Source organism: Natrix helvetica (assembly GCF_964273705.1).
Source record: "Natrix helvetica genome assembly, chromosome: 1".
NCBI lineage: Eukaryota > Metazoa > Chordata > Lepidosauria > Squamata > Natricidae > Natrix > Natrix helvetica.
The window spans coordinates 282342904-282357512 of record NC_138548.1 but is presented as its reverse complement, the minus strand read 5'-3'; the positions used below and the strand labels follow the sequence as shown (position 1 = coordinate 282357512).

Sequence of the window (14609 nt, the reverse complement as noted above, 5' to 3'; positions counted from 1 at the left end):
TGTGAGTGGGGATGGGAGGAAGGGTCAAGCCAGAAATTTTTTCTACAGAAATTGCTTGCTTTCTCCTTCCCCATAGAACAGAGAGAATGGAGAGGAAGAAACTATTGCAAGCTGTTTTGGTAGTGCATCCATGGCTCCCAGCCTAGGCTCTGGCACATTTGCTTTGCTTTCAGTGTGTATAAGATAGTAAGCAGGCACTTGAGCACTGCCAAGGCGTGTTTAGGAAGCGAACAAAAGTGAGTGTGAAACTGAGTGGTCTTGTCTCTTTCCAGCCAGAAAGCACAACCAAGGTTATCTAATTTCCCATTTTAGCAACCACTTAGATTAGCAACAAGGTTGCTGGTCCCAATTAAAGTTGTTAGGCAAGATCTATATGTAGTATTTACAATATACTTTGTCCTTCATCTGAATATTTGAAAAAAAAGAGCACTCCTAAAGTAGCTCATTCACTTCTGTTTTATAAATAAAAGACATAAACGGAAAGATAGCAGGATGCCTGGGATTAAGTCTTCCAGGTTTTGCTTGCTGGATTACAGTGGCTATCAGTCATAGTTTCTGGATAAATTAAAAACTGAACTCTAAACTACACATTGTTTTGAATCATAGATATCAGCCTTCTTCATATTGCCCCTATCATAAGGATGTCATAATACAGTGCTCTTGTTTTGTTTATTGAGTTTGAGTTCTGTGCCATCTAGTGGCTTCTTAACAGATTTGGATATTATACACGTCAGAATCCCTATTAAGTGTATAATTCTGTATGTGTTGTGTATATGTGCGCGTGTGCATGTCTCTGTGGATGTGCAACCTTATGCATACACACATCAACACAAAAAAATGTTTCTTCTTTCCTCTGAGTGATTCTTGGCTATACTTATTTGAAAGAAAGCAATGTGTTGTCTTTTGCTTTATGATTAATGCTATTCTTATGTATTTAACTCTAAATGTTGCCATCTTATTTTTCTAGGGTTTCCCTGGCCTCCGAGGAGAAAAAGGAGAAAAAAGTGAAAGAGGAGAAAAGGTTGCTATCATTTCTAATTCTCTGAATAAGTTCTTATCTTGTTTTCAGTTCTTCAAAAAAGCTATCTCTGCACCTTTCTTCTCCCATATAATCTAAATGGGATTAAGCATAGACAGATAATTTATCGTAGTATATTCTAAAAAGGCAGAATCTATTAGCACAGTATTTTGTAAAATTATTACCCTTTACCTTAATGACCAACTCAACATATTAAATTCAAACAATTCACATAATTAAAACCATATGTGGTTGCACATTTTGTACTGGAAAATTTATACTTTTAATACACATATACACGTTAGTGCTTTTTAATTTTATTCCCATACCTTCATAAAACATCTCGGTTCTAGGAAATTGTCTTATCAAAAACATATAAAGTTACATCATCTTCCTTGATATGTTAATTTTCCACATATTTGTAAAGGAAAATGTTTAAGAATGAATATAAATCATAATATAATTCATAGTTCTGTTAAGACAACATTTTTATTTGTCCACATTGTAAACACTTCATTACAAGTTATAGATCAAATTTAGGCTTGGCAGCAAGCTACCTATGGTACCCAGATTTAAATAAAATGTTTTCAGAAGTCATAATCTCCTAGAATTACCAATTCTACTATAAGACTACAGGCAAGAATATGTGTATGCTGATTTTGTAAAATTTTGGGCATTTGGCCATTATTGTTTGTTTATTGGTGGCCTGGTTGCTAATCTTAATCTAAATCTTCTTTATTAGGTACGTAACAATGTCATATATAAGCAAGTCTTGTATAGTAAGAGAAGCCATCTTAATTTTTATTTCTTGGATCACTGCTTCATATCCATTATTTATATCAGTCAAATGTTTCTATAGGAAGGGTCTGAAGCTGTGTCAGTCATTTATAGACAGAGCATTCTATTATGCAAAAGCTAAGAAAATCTAGGCGCTAGCTGAAGGTTGAGACATTTGTCATTCAAATTCTTTAAGAATATATATATATATATATCTTTTTATTTTAATGTCAACAGGGAGAAAGAGGATTGCCGGGCAGAAAAGGAGCAAAGGGACAAAAAGGAGAACCAGGCCCTCCTGGATTAGATCAGCCTTGCCCAGTGGTATGATTTTATTATGGGGGGGAGGGGGAGTTATTCTTGATGTGTTTGAAAACTTTAGTATAAAAAGCAAACTATTTCAAAACATTTTGGAGAGAGAGGCTGTTTGGAACAAAATGTCTAAGTGAATGCTAATACTTCTGATTATTGGCCTTCCTTATGCCACAGACTAGAATGTGCGTTTGCTCCCTAATATTGAACAGATGGCTAAAAACATCTCACAAGCCATCCTAAAAGCCACACTCCTTGCCTGTCATTTTAGGACAATGCCACATAAAGCTTTGTTTCATTAAAAAAAAACAGAAAGGCCTTTGTTGTCCTTTCTGTCACCTGTCAGTTTTATCTTGACTGTCCTAAATCCTCTATAGCAGTGATGGTGAACCTTTTCGGCACCGAGTGCCGAAAAGGTCACACAGAAATGTAGCGCTCGTGCTCTTCACCGTCACAGTCTGGAAAAACTGAACTTCTGGGTTCTAGCCTGCATGTGTGCCCGGCAATCAGCTGGCGGGCGCACATGCGCACACCAGTTTTCAGAACTGCCCACATGCAAAGGACAGCACACACATGTACGCCAGAAACCCAGAAGACAAACAGGCAAGGCTGCACATGCCAGGTGACATGGCTTCATGTGCCACTTTGGACATGTGTGCCATAGGTTCGCCATCACGGCTCTGTAGCAAAAGTGGGAAGCTAGCAGGCTGTGTTCAGCTTCAGAGTCCCGTGGCTGTGGCTTCTAATTTTGGTCACATCACCAAAATGCCATGTCCAATGACACCATTATTGTGGTTCCCTGACTCTGACCTCTAAAAATAAGGATGGCAGAAGGAGTAGGAGGCCTCTGCAAGTTGAACTGCAGAGTGAACGATGTCCACTCTTTAAAACACTCAACCTCCCTCCCCAAAATGTAGGTCTTTGAGAGGAAATGGAACAACCTGCCTTCCTTTTTCTCCTGTTCCCTCCCTTTAAAACAAAAGAAAAGAAAACAAGGTTAGGGTTGAAAAAAATTGGGCAGTTCCATTAGGTCACGGCACTTTATCACTAGGCGGCTTCTTCTTAGGAGGTTGACCACTCCAGCTATAAGGTTTCAGGCAACCTCTGATTTTTTCATTATTTCTGTTCCTTCTTCCTTTCCTATTAACCTTCTCTCCATTTTCAATTAACAGTTCATTTTTAAAGGGGAGCCAGGTTTACCAGAACTGGATGGTGTGGAAATGCTCTGTCCTTTGGTACAGTATCTTTCTCTTCCTTCCTCCTTCCTCCTCCTGCATGACTTTTTCTGCTTGCATATTCCCATTTTCTCCCTTCCTCCCAGCCTGAGCATCTATTTTGTAGCATCAGGTACCACTGAAAGGCATAGCATTAAAGGGATAAATGTAGGTTCTCAAGCAACATTTCTCCCAATGCATGCTCTGGAAGCAGCTTGACCAAGCCTCCTTGGCATTCCAAACAAAAGCTAGGCATGGTGCAGGGTTCAGTTTGAGTCTCTGGTTTCTCCATTTAAAAAGGTACCAAGAAGCAGAAATCGGAATCATAGAATTTAGAAAACTATGCCAAATTAGGAGTCTCACACAGATTCCATACATTCCCAAGATCTAGCTATTGTGTATAATTTTTGCTCCACGCCTTTCTCAAAATCTTCCATTTGGGATTTCTCTACTCCGTCTTAAAAGTCAAAGTTTGGATCAGCATCCTACTATTTTGAGTATAGGAAACAAAATTCTGTAACACAGCCAATCACAAAGGCAAGTTATTTGTTCTGTGTGCATGTTTTTAAAATGTTTTTAAAGCAGAATCTGCTAGACCGTAAAGAACATCTGAACAAGTTGACTTGTGATTTCACACAGGATGTTGTCAAAGACAAACATTTAATTGACATGTTATATGTTGCTGCTGTATACAGATGTGTGTTTTAGCAATAATATCCAGCCAAATGTTCATAAAGTATGGCTATTTTTGTGTAAATATTAAGGGTTCCTTGATTTCCGTGGTAGTCGCTTTTGCTTTCTTCTCTATCTATGCTTTGCCCCTGAGAAAGGAGCTGTCACAACATCTTAATAATTAGTGGGAAATGGAGATAATTCAAAGCACCATGACATTTTTTTTTAAACCTAAATCTGGGCCATTTCAAATCACTCTTTTATTTTCAACAAGCTATTTGCTTCATAAGATATTTTTCAATTTTGTTTGATCCCACCATTGTCCCTTTGAACAATACATATCTTACTTAGTTCATTGAATTATTAAGGTTGTATTGGTTGAACTATATAAAACAGCTAATGACACATGCAGATGCTCAGGATAAACTCTGAAAATCTCAACAAAATTGTGGATTGGGAGGATATTCCAAGATATCCAATCCAAGATTGGATATTCCAATCTTCCCAATTAGGTCTGCTTTGTGGGTCGTTTTCTGGTCTCCACCATCTATGAATATCATGCTTGACTTTAGTTGTTCTTTTTTTAAACTTGGGTCTGCTCCGATTCATCAATCAGATTCTGTAATCAGTGATGCATCAGCTTTAGTGGTTGCCATTAAATTACTACATCAGATGCTTAGGAGAACATTGCAAACTCTAAAATCCGATGTCAAATTCCATGAATAGTTTCACTTACTGTATTTTATTCCAGCCATTTTTTATCTAGATGCCACAAGCTTTATGAAGCACATCTTGTTTCTGCAAAATTGGTTGAGGGGCTTTTGAGCATGTTGTGCATAGCTGTTCTAATGTTTACATAGCTAATGTATCAAGTATGTCTCTCCAATTGATAGTTGTAAACTGAAAACATGGACATGGAGAATTAAAAAAAATGCTAGGACTTTCCTAATCATTGCTCCCACTCTCATTTTAAGGATATAGCCTTTGTAAACTTCTGTCAGAACCTGCTGTGGAGTTAAATTCAATGGTACTTCCTACAGACTGCACAGGTGGATTTAGCTACACTATAGCTTTTCCTACCTCAAAGATTCATGTTATTCCATAAATCAAAACACCTTGAGAAGGTTAATGTGTGGAAGAACCCAGATCTTTGATTGTTTTAATGGTTATTAACCAATGGAACATTGTTCTGATATACTGCTTTTTCTTCAAACCGGCACATGATTTCTGCATGTGTCTTCACATTAGCTGCTCTTCATGGTAGCTGCTGTAGACTTTCCAGAGTCATCATGAACGAAGTGACATTTGTTTCTTAGCTGTTTACCAATAATACAAAATGATTCTTTATTTCGTTACAGGGTCCAGATGGATTACCGGTACCAGGATGTTGGCACAAGGTATTTATAAATATATTTTACATTTTTTGTCATGAATTTGGATTGTTGTTAAGCAAGAACAATAACATAATATATTCAGTTGTAAGCAACTAAATAAACTGAAGTAAATCTGGATCTTTGTGCTTTCATAGCCCTGTTGATTTGCCCTGGGGTGACCCATTTGTATTGCCTCCCATGTGTAGAATGGAGAGACTCTTCATATGATCATTCTGATTTTCAGAAACCTCTAAGGAGGAGATATTCATTGGATAGAAGAGTCTCTTCACTGCAGGTGTTTACCTTCCTCATAGAGAAAGTAAGGCTAATACACTCAAGCCTTGAACACAGGTTGAATTTCTCATTTTCATAACAGCTGAACAGGTCTTATGGCTGTGTATTATAATACCAATATAAAAGATGACTAAGTCAGAGACAAGCAAATACTTCCTATGTATGTCAAATTTCAAATCATAATTAACAATAGCAAATATATGGAATGCATAAAAATCTGGCTTTACTTCAGTTTCAATATGATTTTGCATCTTCCTTTTCAGTTGCTTTTATATTTATTTTTAATGTGCTTTTAACCATTTGTTTTAAGCAAGCCCATGAATTTGGCTCAGGTGATTGGAAGGAGTGTTTCTGTCAGAGAAGCAACAACTCTCCTCTTTGACATAAAAACATTCTTTACCCACATTTTGATTCACATACATTGATCTTCATAAGTAAAAGAGGCCTTCTAATTGCCTTGAGGATGAAAAGCACAATTGTTCACTGTCAAAATAACAAGAGTCACTTTGCTACTTTGCATGAGTTTTAGTATCCAGCAGCAAAACACAGATAATAGGATGACTTTCATGAACGCCTTTGTTTCCTTGCTATTTCCCCCAACTCTTATCAAACACATGTAAATGACATATTCCTATTTCTAAAATATACTTTGCCATTTGTGTTTGAAAGAGAAATAGGAAATATGCTTTTCTCTTTATGTCTTCATACATCTGCTGTGAACACTGAAAATACAGACACTTTATAATGTTTCAAGGTTTGTCTACGTGTCCCCTGACAGCACTTCAAAAATGCCTTGTTTACTGCTCTTTAAGGACATATTTTTAAAAACTGCATTTTAATGAAACAGTCTGTGACACAAATGCCTGCCTGCCTGTTTTAAAACATGCATTGCTTTGTTTTGTTTTGCAGTGATTCTACACGCATGGACTATGTAAATAATAGTGAGATAAATGTTTATTTTTATTATTTTTTTTATACAAAAAGAGGAAAAAGTCACAAAAACAATGTTTTCAACAGTAATATATTGATCTTTTAATACTGGATTTGTCATATATGGATTTTTAAAAATATGAACATTCCTGAGAGCCACAAGACAGACCACACACACATACACACATGCAGAAACACAGACGGACTCAACATTCTAAAACAATCAGGAATGGATGTCACTTGCTGCTAATGCTAATGTGTGGATTAATCATACTGAAAATACTTGTTTTATTGCATGGAGAAAGAACATCCCCGGACAATCTTTTTAGCTTTCAACTTTCTAACTCTGTTGCACATAGACACAGGCAGAAAAGGGAGAGAAAACGAAAAAGAAAAAAAAGATTCAACCCTAGAAATTGAACAAACCTTGTGGATGAACGTAGGAAGAATTTCCAATCTGGAAAGGTAACACAACTATAACCACACTTGTTGCTACTTGCTTCAACCTTGAAGAAACTAGTTTCATCCTGGGTCACTCTGATCCGTTTCATGACCCGTGGCTGCTTCTCCTCCAGAAGAAAGCATCATCTCTGGGAAAAACCCCACTCCACAGCTTCAGTCTGTGACTAAAGTTTGAAAGATTCCTTTGTGGAACTTTATTTTACTGCAGAAATTCAAAAACATGGAACACCTCAACTGTCACATCTTTTTATTTTAATAAAATTAAGGATACTCTATAATATTCATCTCAATGTACAGATTTGAAAAATAATAATTTTTGCTTTAAAAACAAAAATCCCATCATGACTGCTCTCTTTTGCAAACTTGGACAAGATACCCATTATGCTGCTTATTCTTCTGGAATCACAGAACTCAATAAATACAAAAAATATTATTCCTACCAACCCACCAGTGTTTCATCACACCCATTTAATATGAATGTTTCTATTGTAATATATACGATTATAAGAGCAACATGAAACAACCTATTGTTAAAGCATTTGTAATTAACCTGGTGATAGAAATGGTTCTTTTTAGAAGAAAAAAAGCTGAGCTCCACATTTTATGCAAATTATATTGCCCAAAAGCCAAATATCTCTATATACAACACTGTATTGTTTCAGTCCTGAGACTGCATCTATGTAATTATGCACGTGGATGGATAATGACATCGTTCAATATGAGATCCATTTTAGTTATTGTAGTTATAATTCAGTTACTCATTCCAAAAAAATTCACCTTGTTCACAATGGTCTGGAGATTCTGATTATAACAAGTAGAGATTTCTACAGTTTCCCACAGTCTAATAACATTGGAAGGAAGTAGTGTTCTTGCTTAGGAGAACATCTACATGGTCAGTGTTCTCTCTAACAGACAAAGCATTGGCCAGCACTGTTCTTTGACTGGCAGCCTGCAAAACTGTCAGCTTACTTGCACAAAGGGCGCAAGGATTTTTGGCATTTGACCTTTCTGTATCCTCAAGACCCAGAGGACACCTTAAGCTTTTGGAGAAATAGCAAATGTTGCCTCTTCCTTTCACCAGAATTAGCCCATTAAACCAGAATTTCGAATAAAATATTGAATAGTTGTATCAGTAGTCTTTCACAGACAGTAGCTCTGCCTTTCATAAAAAAATTCTGGGATCCAACCAAATAATGTAACCTGCCATAGGTTTCAAATTACAAGTTTTGATTATTCAATATTTTATTCATAGTATAAATGCTGAAGAGCCAACAATCTTAAAAGATGCTTGTTTTCTAAGGCCACTTTAACACACAGTTTTATGAATTCCAAAATGAATTTGAGGAATAATTTCATAATTTTTGTTTAGAAAGATTAGAATATTGTTTGAAATCCTCAAGCACCAGCAAAAATCAGTTTAATTACAATGCTACAATTAGCATTCACATGATATAAAAATCAAAAGGCATCATAATGTATGGTTTTAACCATACTTAGAAAGCATGTACTTCCCTTTTCATTTTATCTTAGTACTAATTGATTTTATACTAATTCTCAGTTTTAGCCCTCATTCCCAAAAATACGTAAATTTAAGGATGTTCAAAAATACTGGTTGGCATTACTGATTCAAATTTATTTCAGTATTTGTATAGACAGGGCCCTATTCTTTGAATCTTTGGCAGGAATGTCTGTTCTTTCTGTTGTAAATGTTTTTAAAGTACTCTAGACAAACTTCAATCAATACTTTAAACTACTGTACAAGTCTTCATGGGAGAAGATGCATAGGTTTCTTAAAATTTGAGATTATAAAGTTAACATTGCTTCACTGTGTTAATTCATTTGGTTGTCAACGTTTATGGTTTTTTTGAGGCCTTTAGTTTTAGTTTTGTATAGCATTAAACATCAGTTTAATTAAATGAAGATATAACTGAATTAAGAAAGAGAAGTTAAATATTATGACTTCCTAGTCTTTCTCTTCCACTCTTGCCATGGGGCAAGATATTTCATTCATTCTTATTTTAATACTGTATATCTGCTACCCTTCTTAACAAAAATAGAGCACATAATAATCTAGAGAAAGTACAGAGAAGGTATGAGGGAATTAACTTCAGACCCATGTTTTCAGCATAGAACTAGGGAATTGTCAAGATGGGGATATCATTCATAATTGTAATTTTCCAACTCTCAGAAAAATATCTCGTTAAAAACTCAATGCCTATTTGATATTTCCCCAGTTAAAAGAAATCTTTTCTTTCTACACCAATGTAAGGATTTGGAAAAAAATGTATTTCTTTTAAATAATCTTAAATAGTACTGGTTGAGAGGTCCTGAGGCTTATTCTAGCTAAGAACTCCAACTAGGATGAGGGGGAAGAAACTGGCAGTTGCAGACTAATTTGACAGTTAGAAAACAAAGCATAGTATGCTCAGCCACCTCTCACATGTCCTTGAATGACACTCCCTACTTATTGCTATTAGAAAGTTCTGGTACAAAAAAACTTTGCCAGATGCCCTCCCCCCCTCAACATTTATGGTATGAAAGTCCAGTGTCCTATATCTTCCAGAATATTTTCTCACAGATTCATATCTTGCACCTAGTACATAGAAATTGTAGTAATATGTTAATAATTTAACAAAATATATCACAGCATCAGTTTTAAATTTCATCCTAAGCAAAAGATTTATGAAAAAAAAATTGTGGATTTCTTTTGCCGGATAACTCTGAAATTAGTTTAATTTCATTGTAGCTAGTGAGATTCTTTGCATATTCCTTTCAAAATATTTATCCGTGTCACATTTTGTGGTATGGATAATTGTGGGGAAACTATTCTAAAGTGCTGAAAATAATAAAACGTTAGCAGGCATTTTTCTCCTAGAATACTCTCATTTCAGTTAATGAGATTAGATTTTGGTTTAGCATTTAGTATTTTTTTAAGGAAATTGCATCAGAATAAAGATACAAAAAACAAAGTAAAGAAAACTACCAATAAAGCACAAGCAAAAATGTTATGGAAAAAATGATTCTTTGGATATTCTTTTAAAAATATTTATCAGGATGAGTGTTTGGCTTGGGGAATCAAAATGATTAAAATAGTGAATACACAAGAGACATATAAAAAGGGATTTTGATTGCTTCATTGTGGCTATCATCTTGACATTTTTAGCTCCTTCCTGAGTACACCCTTATTTAGCAGTACTATGTTTTAATATAATTATGGAAACAAAATGATCTTTAAAGTCTTGAAAATAATAAGATGAATAGAAATATCCTATCTATTCTATGTAAGGATAGTTAAGTTGGCAAATCACCACTAGATGTTGGCAGAATTGAAGATGATGAACAAGTAACATTATCTTGGAGAATGAGAAATGTTAACTAACACCCAGACAACATATTTATGTTGTTTGTAATCTTTGAACATATCAGCTTAATCCAACTATCCTTTATATAATATCCACATTATAGTATAGTAACTCTCATCTAAAAATGATATTGAATTAGTCACTCAAAAAATCTTCCATTTTAATGTCCTGTGGAGTTATTAATATTGTAATAGAATTATATACTTATTCATTATTATCTTCTGGTAATACAGAACATACTCAGTAACTGACATGTATTGACTAAATTAATTTGGAATGGTAGGCAGCTATATAAATAAAAACTTACCCACATATAACTCTTGATCTTTCTTTACTACACAAGTGAGCTGTAAAACATATACAGATGGAAGTCCTTGACTTGCAACCAGTCAAAGTTATGATGGATCTGAAAATGGGACTTACAACCCAGGTTTGAAGGTCCAATGTCCCTCCCTCATGCTGCATTTTGGACGCTCAGCAGCTGGCTTATATTTCAAACTATGTGCAGTACCCCATGATAACGTGACTGTAATTTATTATGTTTTTGCCAGAAATTGGTATTTCCGATTTTCAACAGAAACACCTTATAGTGAACAATATAGTTAACAACCGTCACAAAAAAAATTATAAAATTTGATCAAGTTATATGGTGATCTGCTTTATGACCTTTTACAACCAAATTTGTGGACTCTGTTACTAAGTCAAGGAGTCAGTGACGCGCGGTGAGGTTTATGACTGGTGAGGCACTGACACAGTGCTGGGTTTCAAATATTTTTAGACTTGTGGACTTCAACTCCCAGAATTCCACAGCCAGGCATGCTCAGTTCCAATTTAAAGCGACAGCATTTGTTTTTCTCCTTTGCTCCTTCTTTCTTTTTCTTTTCCTTCTCCTTCCCCTCCTTCCTCCCTCTCTCCCTTCCTCCCCCTCTCTCAAACACACAAACACACACACACACACACACACACACAGAAGTTGGATTGGACTATCTCCTACCCCTTCCCTCTCTCACTCACTCTCAAACAAACCCCCCCACACACAAAAGTTGGATTGGATATCTTTTCCAGTGGCTTGAAAGCAGCTCCTCTGCCATCTCCCCCCCCCCATTCCCCTGCTGCCTTTCCCAAACACCTCCACCATTGCAAATGCAGCCTGCTGTCTGGGTGGGAAATGCCTGGAACACAATAAAGCCCACCCACCACCTCCTGCTGGCAGGCTGGGGTGAGAGGAGAGGCAGAGAAACCGGAGGGGAGCCGTTCTGAGCCTTCCAAAAGAAAGAGGTTGGGGAAAAGTGTGTGTACTACAGCATGGCTCTTTGCCTGGCTTCCTGCCTCCTCCTGTGGTCTCCTCAGTGCTCGCTTGTGCTCTCCCTCCCCAAGTGTAGTTTGATTGCAGGTGGAGCCACGTTGCCTTTTCAAACTTGTAATCAGTGAAGCTGGGCTAGATTTTTATATAGTTTTATCCAGCTGTGTGTGTGTGAGAGAGAAATGAATGGGGGCCTGGGGAGGAAATCACTACACTTGGGGAGGGAGAGCACCAGTGAGGAGACCACAGGAGGAGGCAGGAAGCCAGGCAAAGAGCCATGCTGTAGCACACACACCGGCCCCACAACGTGGCTCTGCCTGCAATCAAACTACTCTTGGGGAGGGAGAGCACAAGCGAGCCAGGGTTCTTCCCTCCAGCCTTTGCCCAAAGCCCTGCACAGCACCAGGAGAATGAAGTTTGAATTCCTCCCCCTCCCTCCAACCCACACGTACCTTTTCCAGCTTTTTTTAAGAGTTAAGCAGAGTCATCCAGGGTGAGGCAGTAACTAGCTCAGCTTTTTCCTTTTCCTTTTTTTTTTCATGATGAGAGTGGTGAGGCTGTGCCTCACTTGCCTCACCTGACTGCACGTCACTGCAAGGAGTAGCTTGACTGTACTGTAGCGCTGAATGAATTAAGTATATATTATCTATCCATAACTAGTGCAAATCAATCCCCAATGAGGTCTTATTATTGAAGAAATAGAATTGGTGAAGCATAATATATATGATTTAGATTCTATACTGAAGAGTCTACAGACTTGATAGCATTTAATTTGGGTTCTATCATGTCTATTTTCTCAATATAGTATTACGCCATAATTAGCTTTAACCCAAAATGATGTGTTAAAAATCTTTTGAACCAATTCCAAATTTGATCTAAGATTCAACTATGGTACTTATTAATGAATGTAGGACTAACATGGAGGGGGAATGTCTCACAATCAATTTATTCATGATGTTTTGCAAGCCTTTTGCATTTATTGCACACGTACATTGCAATTACAAAAATAATTGTTCTGCCTTTTGTCCCTTTTAAAGTTCAGCTGAAATTAGATTTAAATCCCACTTATTTGCTCTTTAGATTTCTAAGGAAACCTCTATATAAAACGATAGCTTAGCCCGGCAGGTGTGAGAATTTACTGGTGTTATTAATAACTCATCAGCACTATGCACTGCCTAAAGCCAGAGGCTGTTGGACTATAACTTCTGTCTACAACATCCATAACTAGCTAAGACTAATAGGAATTAAGACCGATTTGGTGAATCAGGTCTTGTCCTCCCATGCAGATCCAACAAGTTACTTGTATCACCTGAGGATCTGGTGACTCTCTTGAAAATAAGAAGGGTGAATGGATGGATAGATGGATAAGCATCTGTTACTTGTTACTGAATCATGCTCTTCCAGATGCCATTGTCTATTCCTCTCTGTTGGCTGACCCAGATGTTCAGGTAGTACAAGTCAGAGGACTGGCTTCTAGTCCAGATTTGAGAATGTGTTAAGTGGCTACCTTGGCTATATCTAACTCATTACCAGCAATGCATGCAAGGGAAGTTACCTTTGTCCTTCTCCACCACACATTCTCCAAATATAACCTGGAGTGTCTCTTTCCTTCACTTCCCAAATCTCTCAAGTAGATTTGAGAATTGCAGGAAGATAAATTCGGTTATGCCTGGTGGATACAATATCTAAACTGTCAGGGTAAGATGCATTAATTCAAACTTCCTTCATTTCAGCTTAACCTGAATAGGTATAATATAAACGTGGTATCTAATTGTTTAAACTGACCATCTACATTTTATTGTCGTGCATAATCTCAAGACATTAAATAAATTAGACACAGATACAAGGCAAACGTAACTGTGAATGTAATTCATGTTTATACTGGAAACCCTCTTCTGAGATTCAATAAAAGGTAAAGGTTTGTTTCAAAACAAAGAGGGTAATATTTTATACGAGTCAAATCTCACTGTTACTGATTTCATTGTATAATTTCTAATGTGTATATGCCAAAAGAAGTGGTATATTTAGCTGTAATATAGGGGAACAATTATTTTTTAAATGAAGGCATTAATACAGTAATACTCATTAATTAATTGTACTGCTTGTTTTGTAAATTTTACAACAATCACTGCATTATCTGGCAGTGTATCCATTGTTTTGTGTTTTAATCTGTAGTAAGAGTTGATACTTGAACAGTTTTAAAATAAACTGCTTCTTGTACTGATTGTTTTCTATGATTATTCTATACTGCAGCATTTGTAACTATGATTATATCTCAAGCAAATATTTCAAGTAAAAACAAGTGTTACATTAATTTTTTTCAATCCAAAATGAGCATTATATTAACCAGGGCCTATAGTTCTGAAATAGTTACTTGAAGTTTATTTCATTTACAAACATTAGATAATAATAATCTTATATAGTAATAATTAAGGTTCTTCAGCCAAACAGCTGAACGATAGAGACAGGAGGCTCGGATTATCTTTGAGGTTTGCATTTACCCAAAAAATCTTCAGTGTAGCAGAGCACAATTTAAGGCACATATTATCCAATGCTATACAGATTGTTAGAGGGGAGGGAATAAGAAAGATGGGACAAATGGGGGAGGGGTACCTAAAGCAGGGACAACACATTCATTGTTTACAGATAGCAACAGCATTTAGATTTAAATACTGCTTCACAGCACTCTCTACATGGTTTACAGAGTCAGCATATTGCCCCCCCAACAAACTGGGTCTTCATTTTACTGACCTCAGAAGGATGGAATGCTGAGTCAACCTTGAGTCTCTCAGGATTGAAGGAATCGAACTCCTGGCAATGTGAGCCAGAATCCTACACTAGGATTCTTTTTTTAAAGAGTTTTTTTATTAAACACACATTAAAACATAGGAC

General features: G+C 36.4%; 1 protein-coding gene and 1 long non-coding RNA gene across 2 annotated transcripts in view; both read left to right on the top strand.

Moving 5' to 3' along the window:
• COL23A1 (collagen type XXIII alpha 1 chain) overlaps window positions 1-7254 on the top strand; it is a 294393-nt gene extending 287139 nt beyond the window's left edge. Inside the window, exons 30-34 of the mRNA XM_081942141.1 lie at window positions 968-1021; window positions 2033-2119; window positions 3280-3342; window positions 5352-5390; window positions 6950-7254. Of these exons, the coding sequence (XP_081798267.1) occupies window positions 968-1021; window positions 2033-2119; window positions 3280-3342; window positions 5352-5390; window positions 6950-7003 (297 nt within the window). The 3' untranslated portion in view covers window positions 7004-7254. The remainder of the gene's footprint in view (window positions 1-967; window positions 1022-2032; window positions 2120-3279; window positions 3343-5351; window positions 5391-6949) is intronic.
• A 3754-nt stretch (window positions 7255-11008) lies between these two features.
• Window positions 11009-13942, top strand: LOC309386590. The gene is made up of 2 exons (XR_014174450.1): window positions 11009-11126; window positions 12322-13942. It is a non-coding gene; the product is annotated as an uncharacterized lncRNA (long non-coding RNA).
• Window positions 13943-14609: the final 667 nt, after the last annotated feature.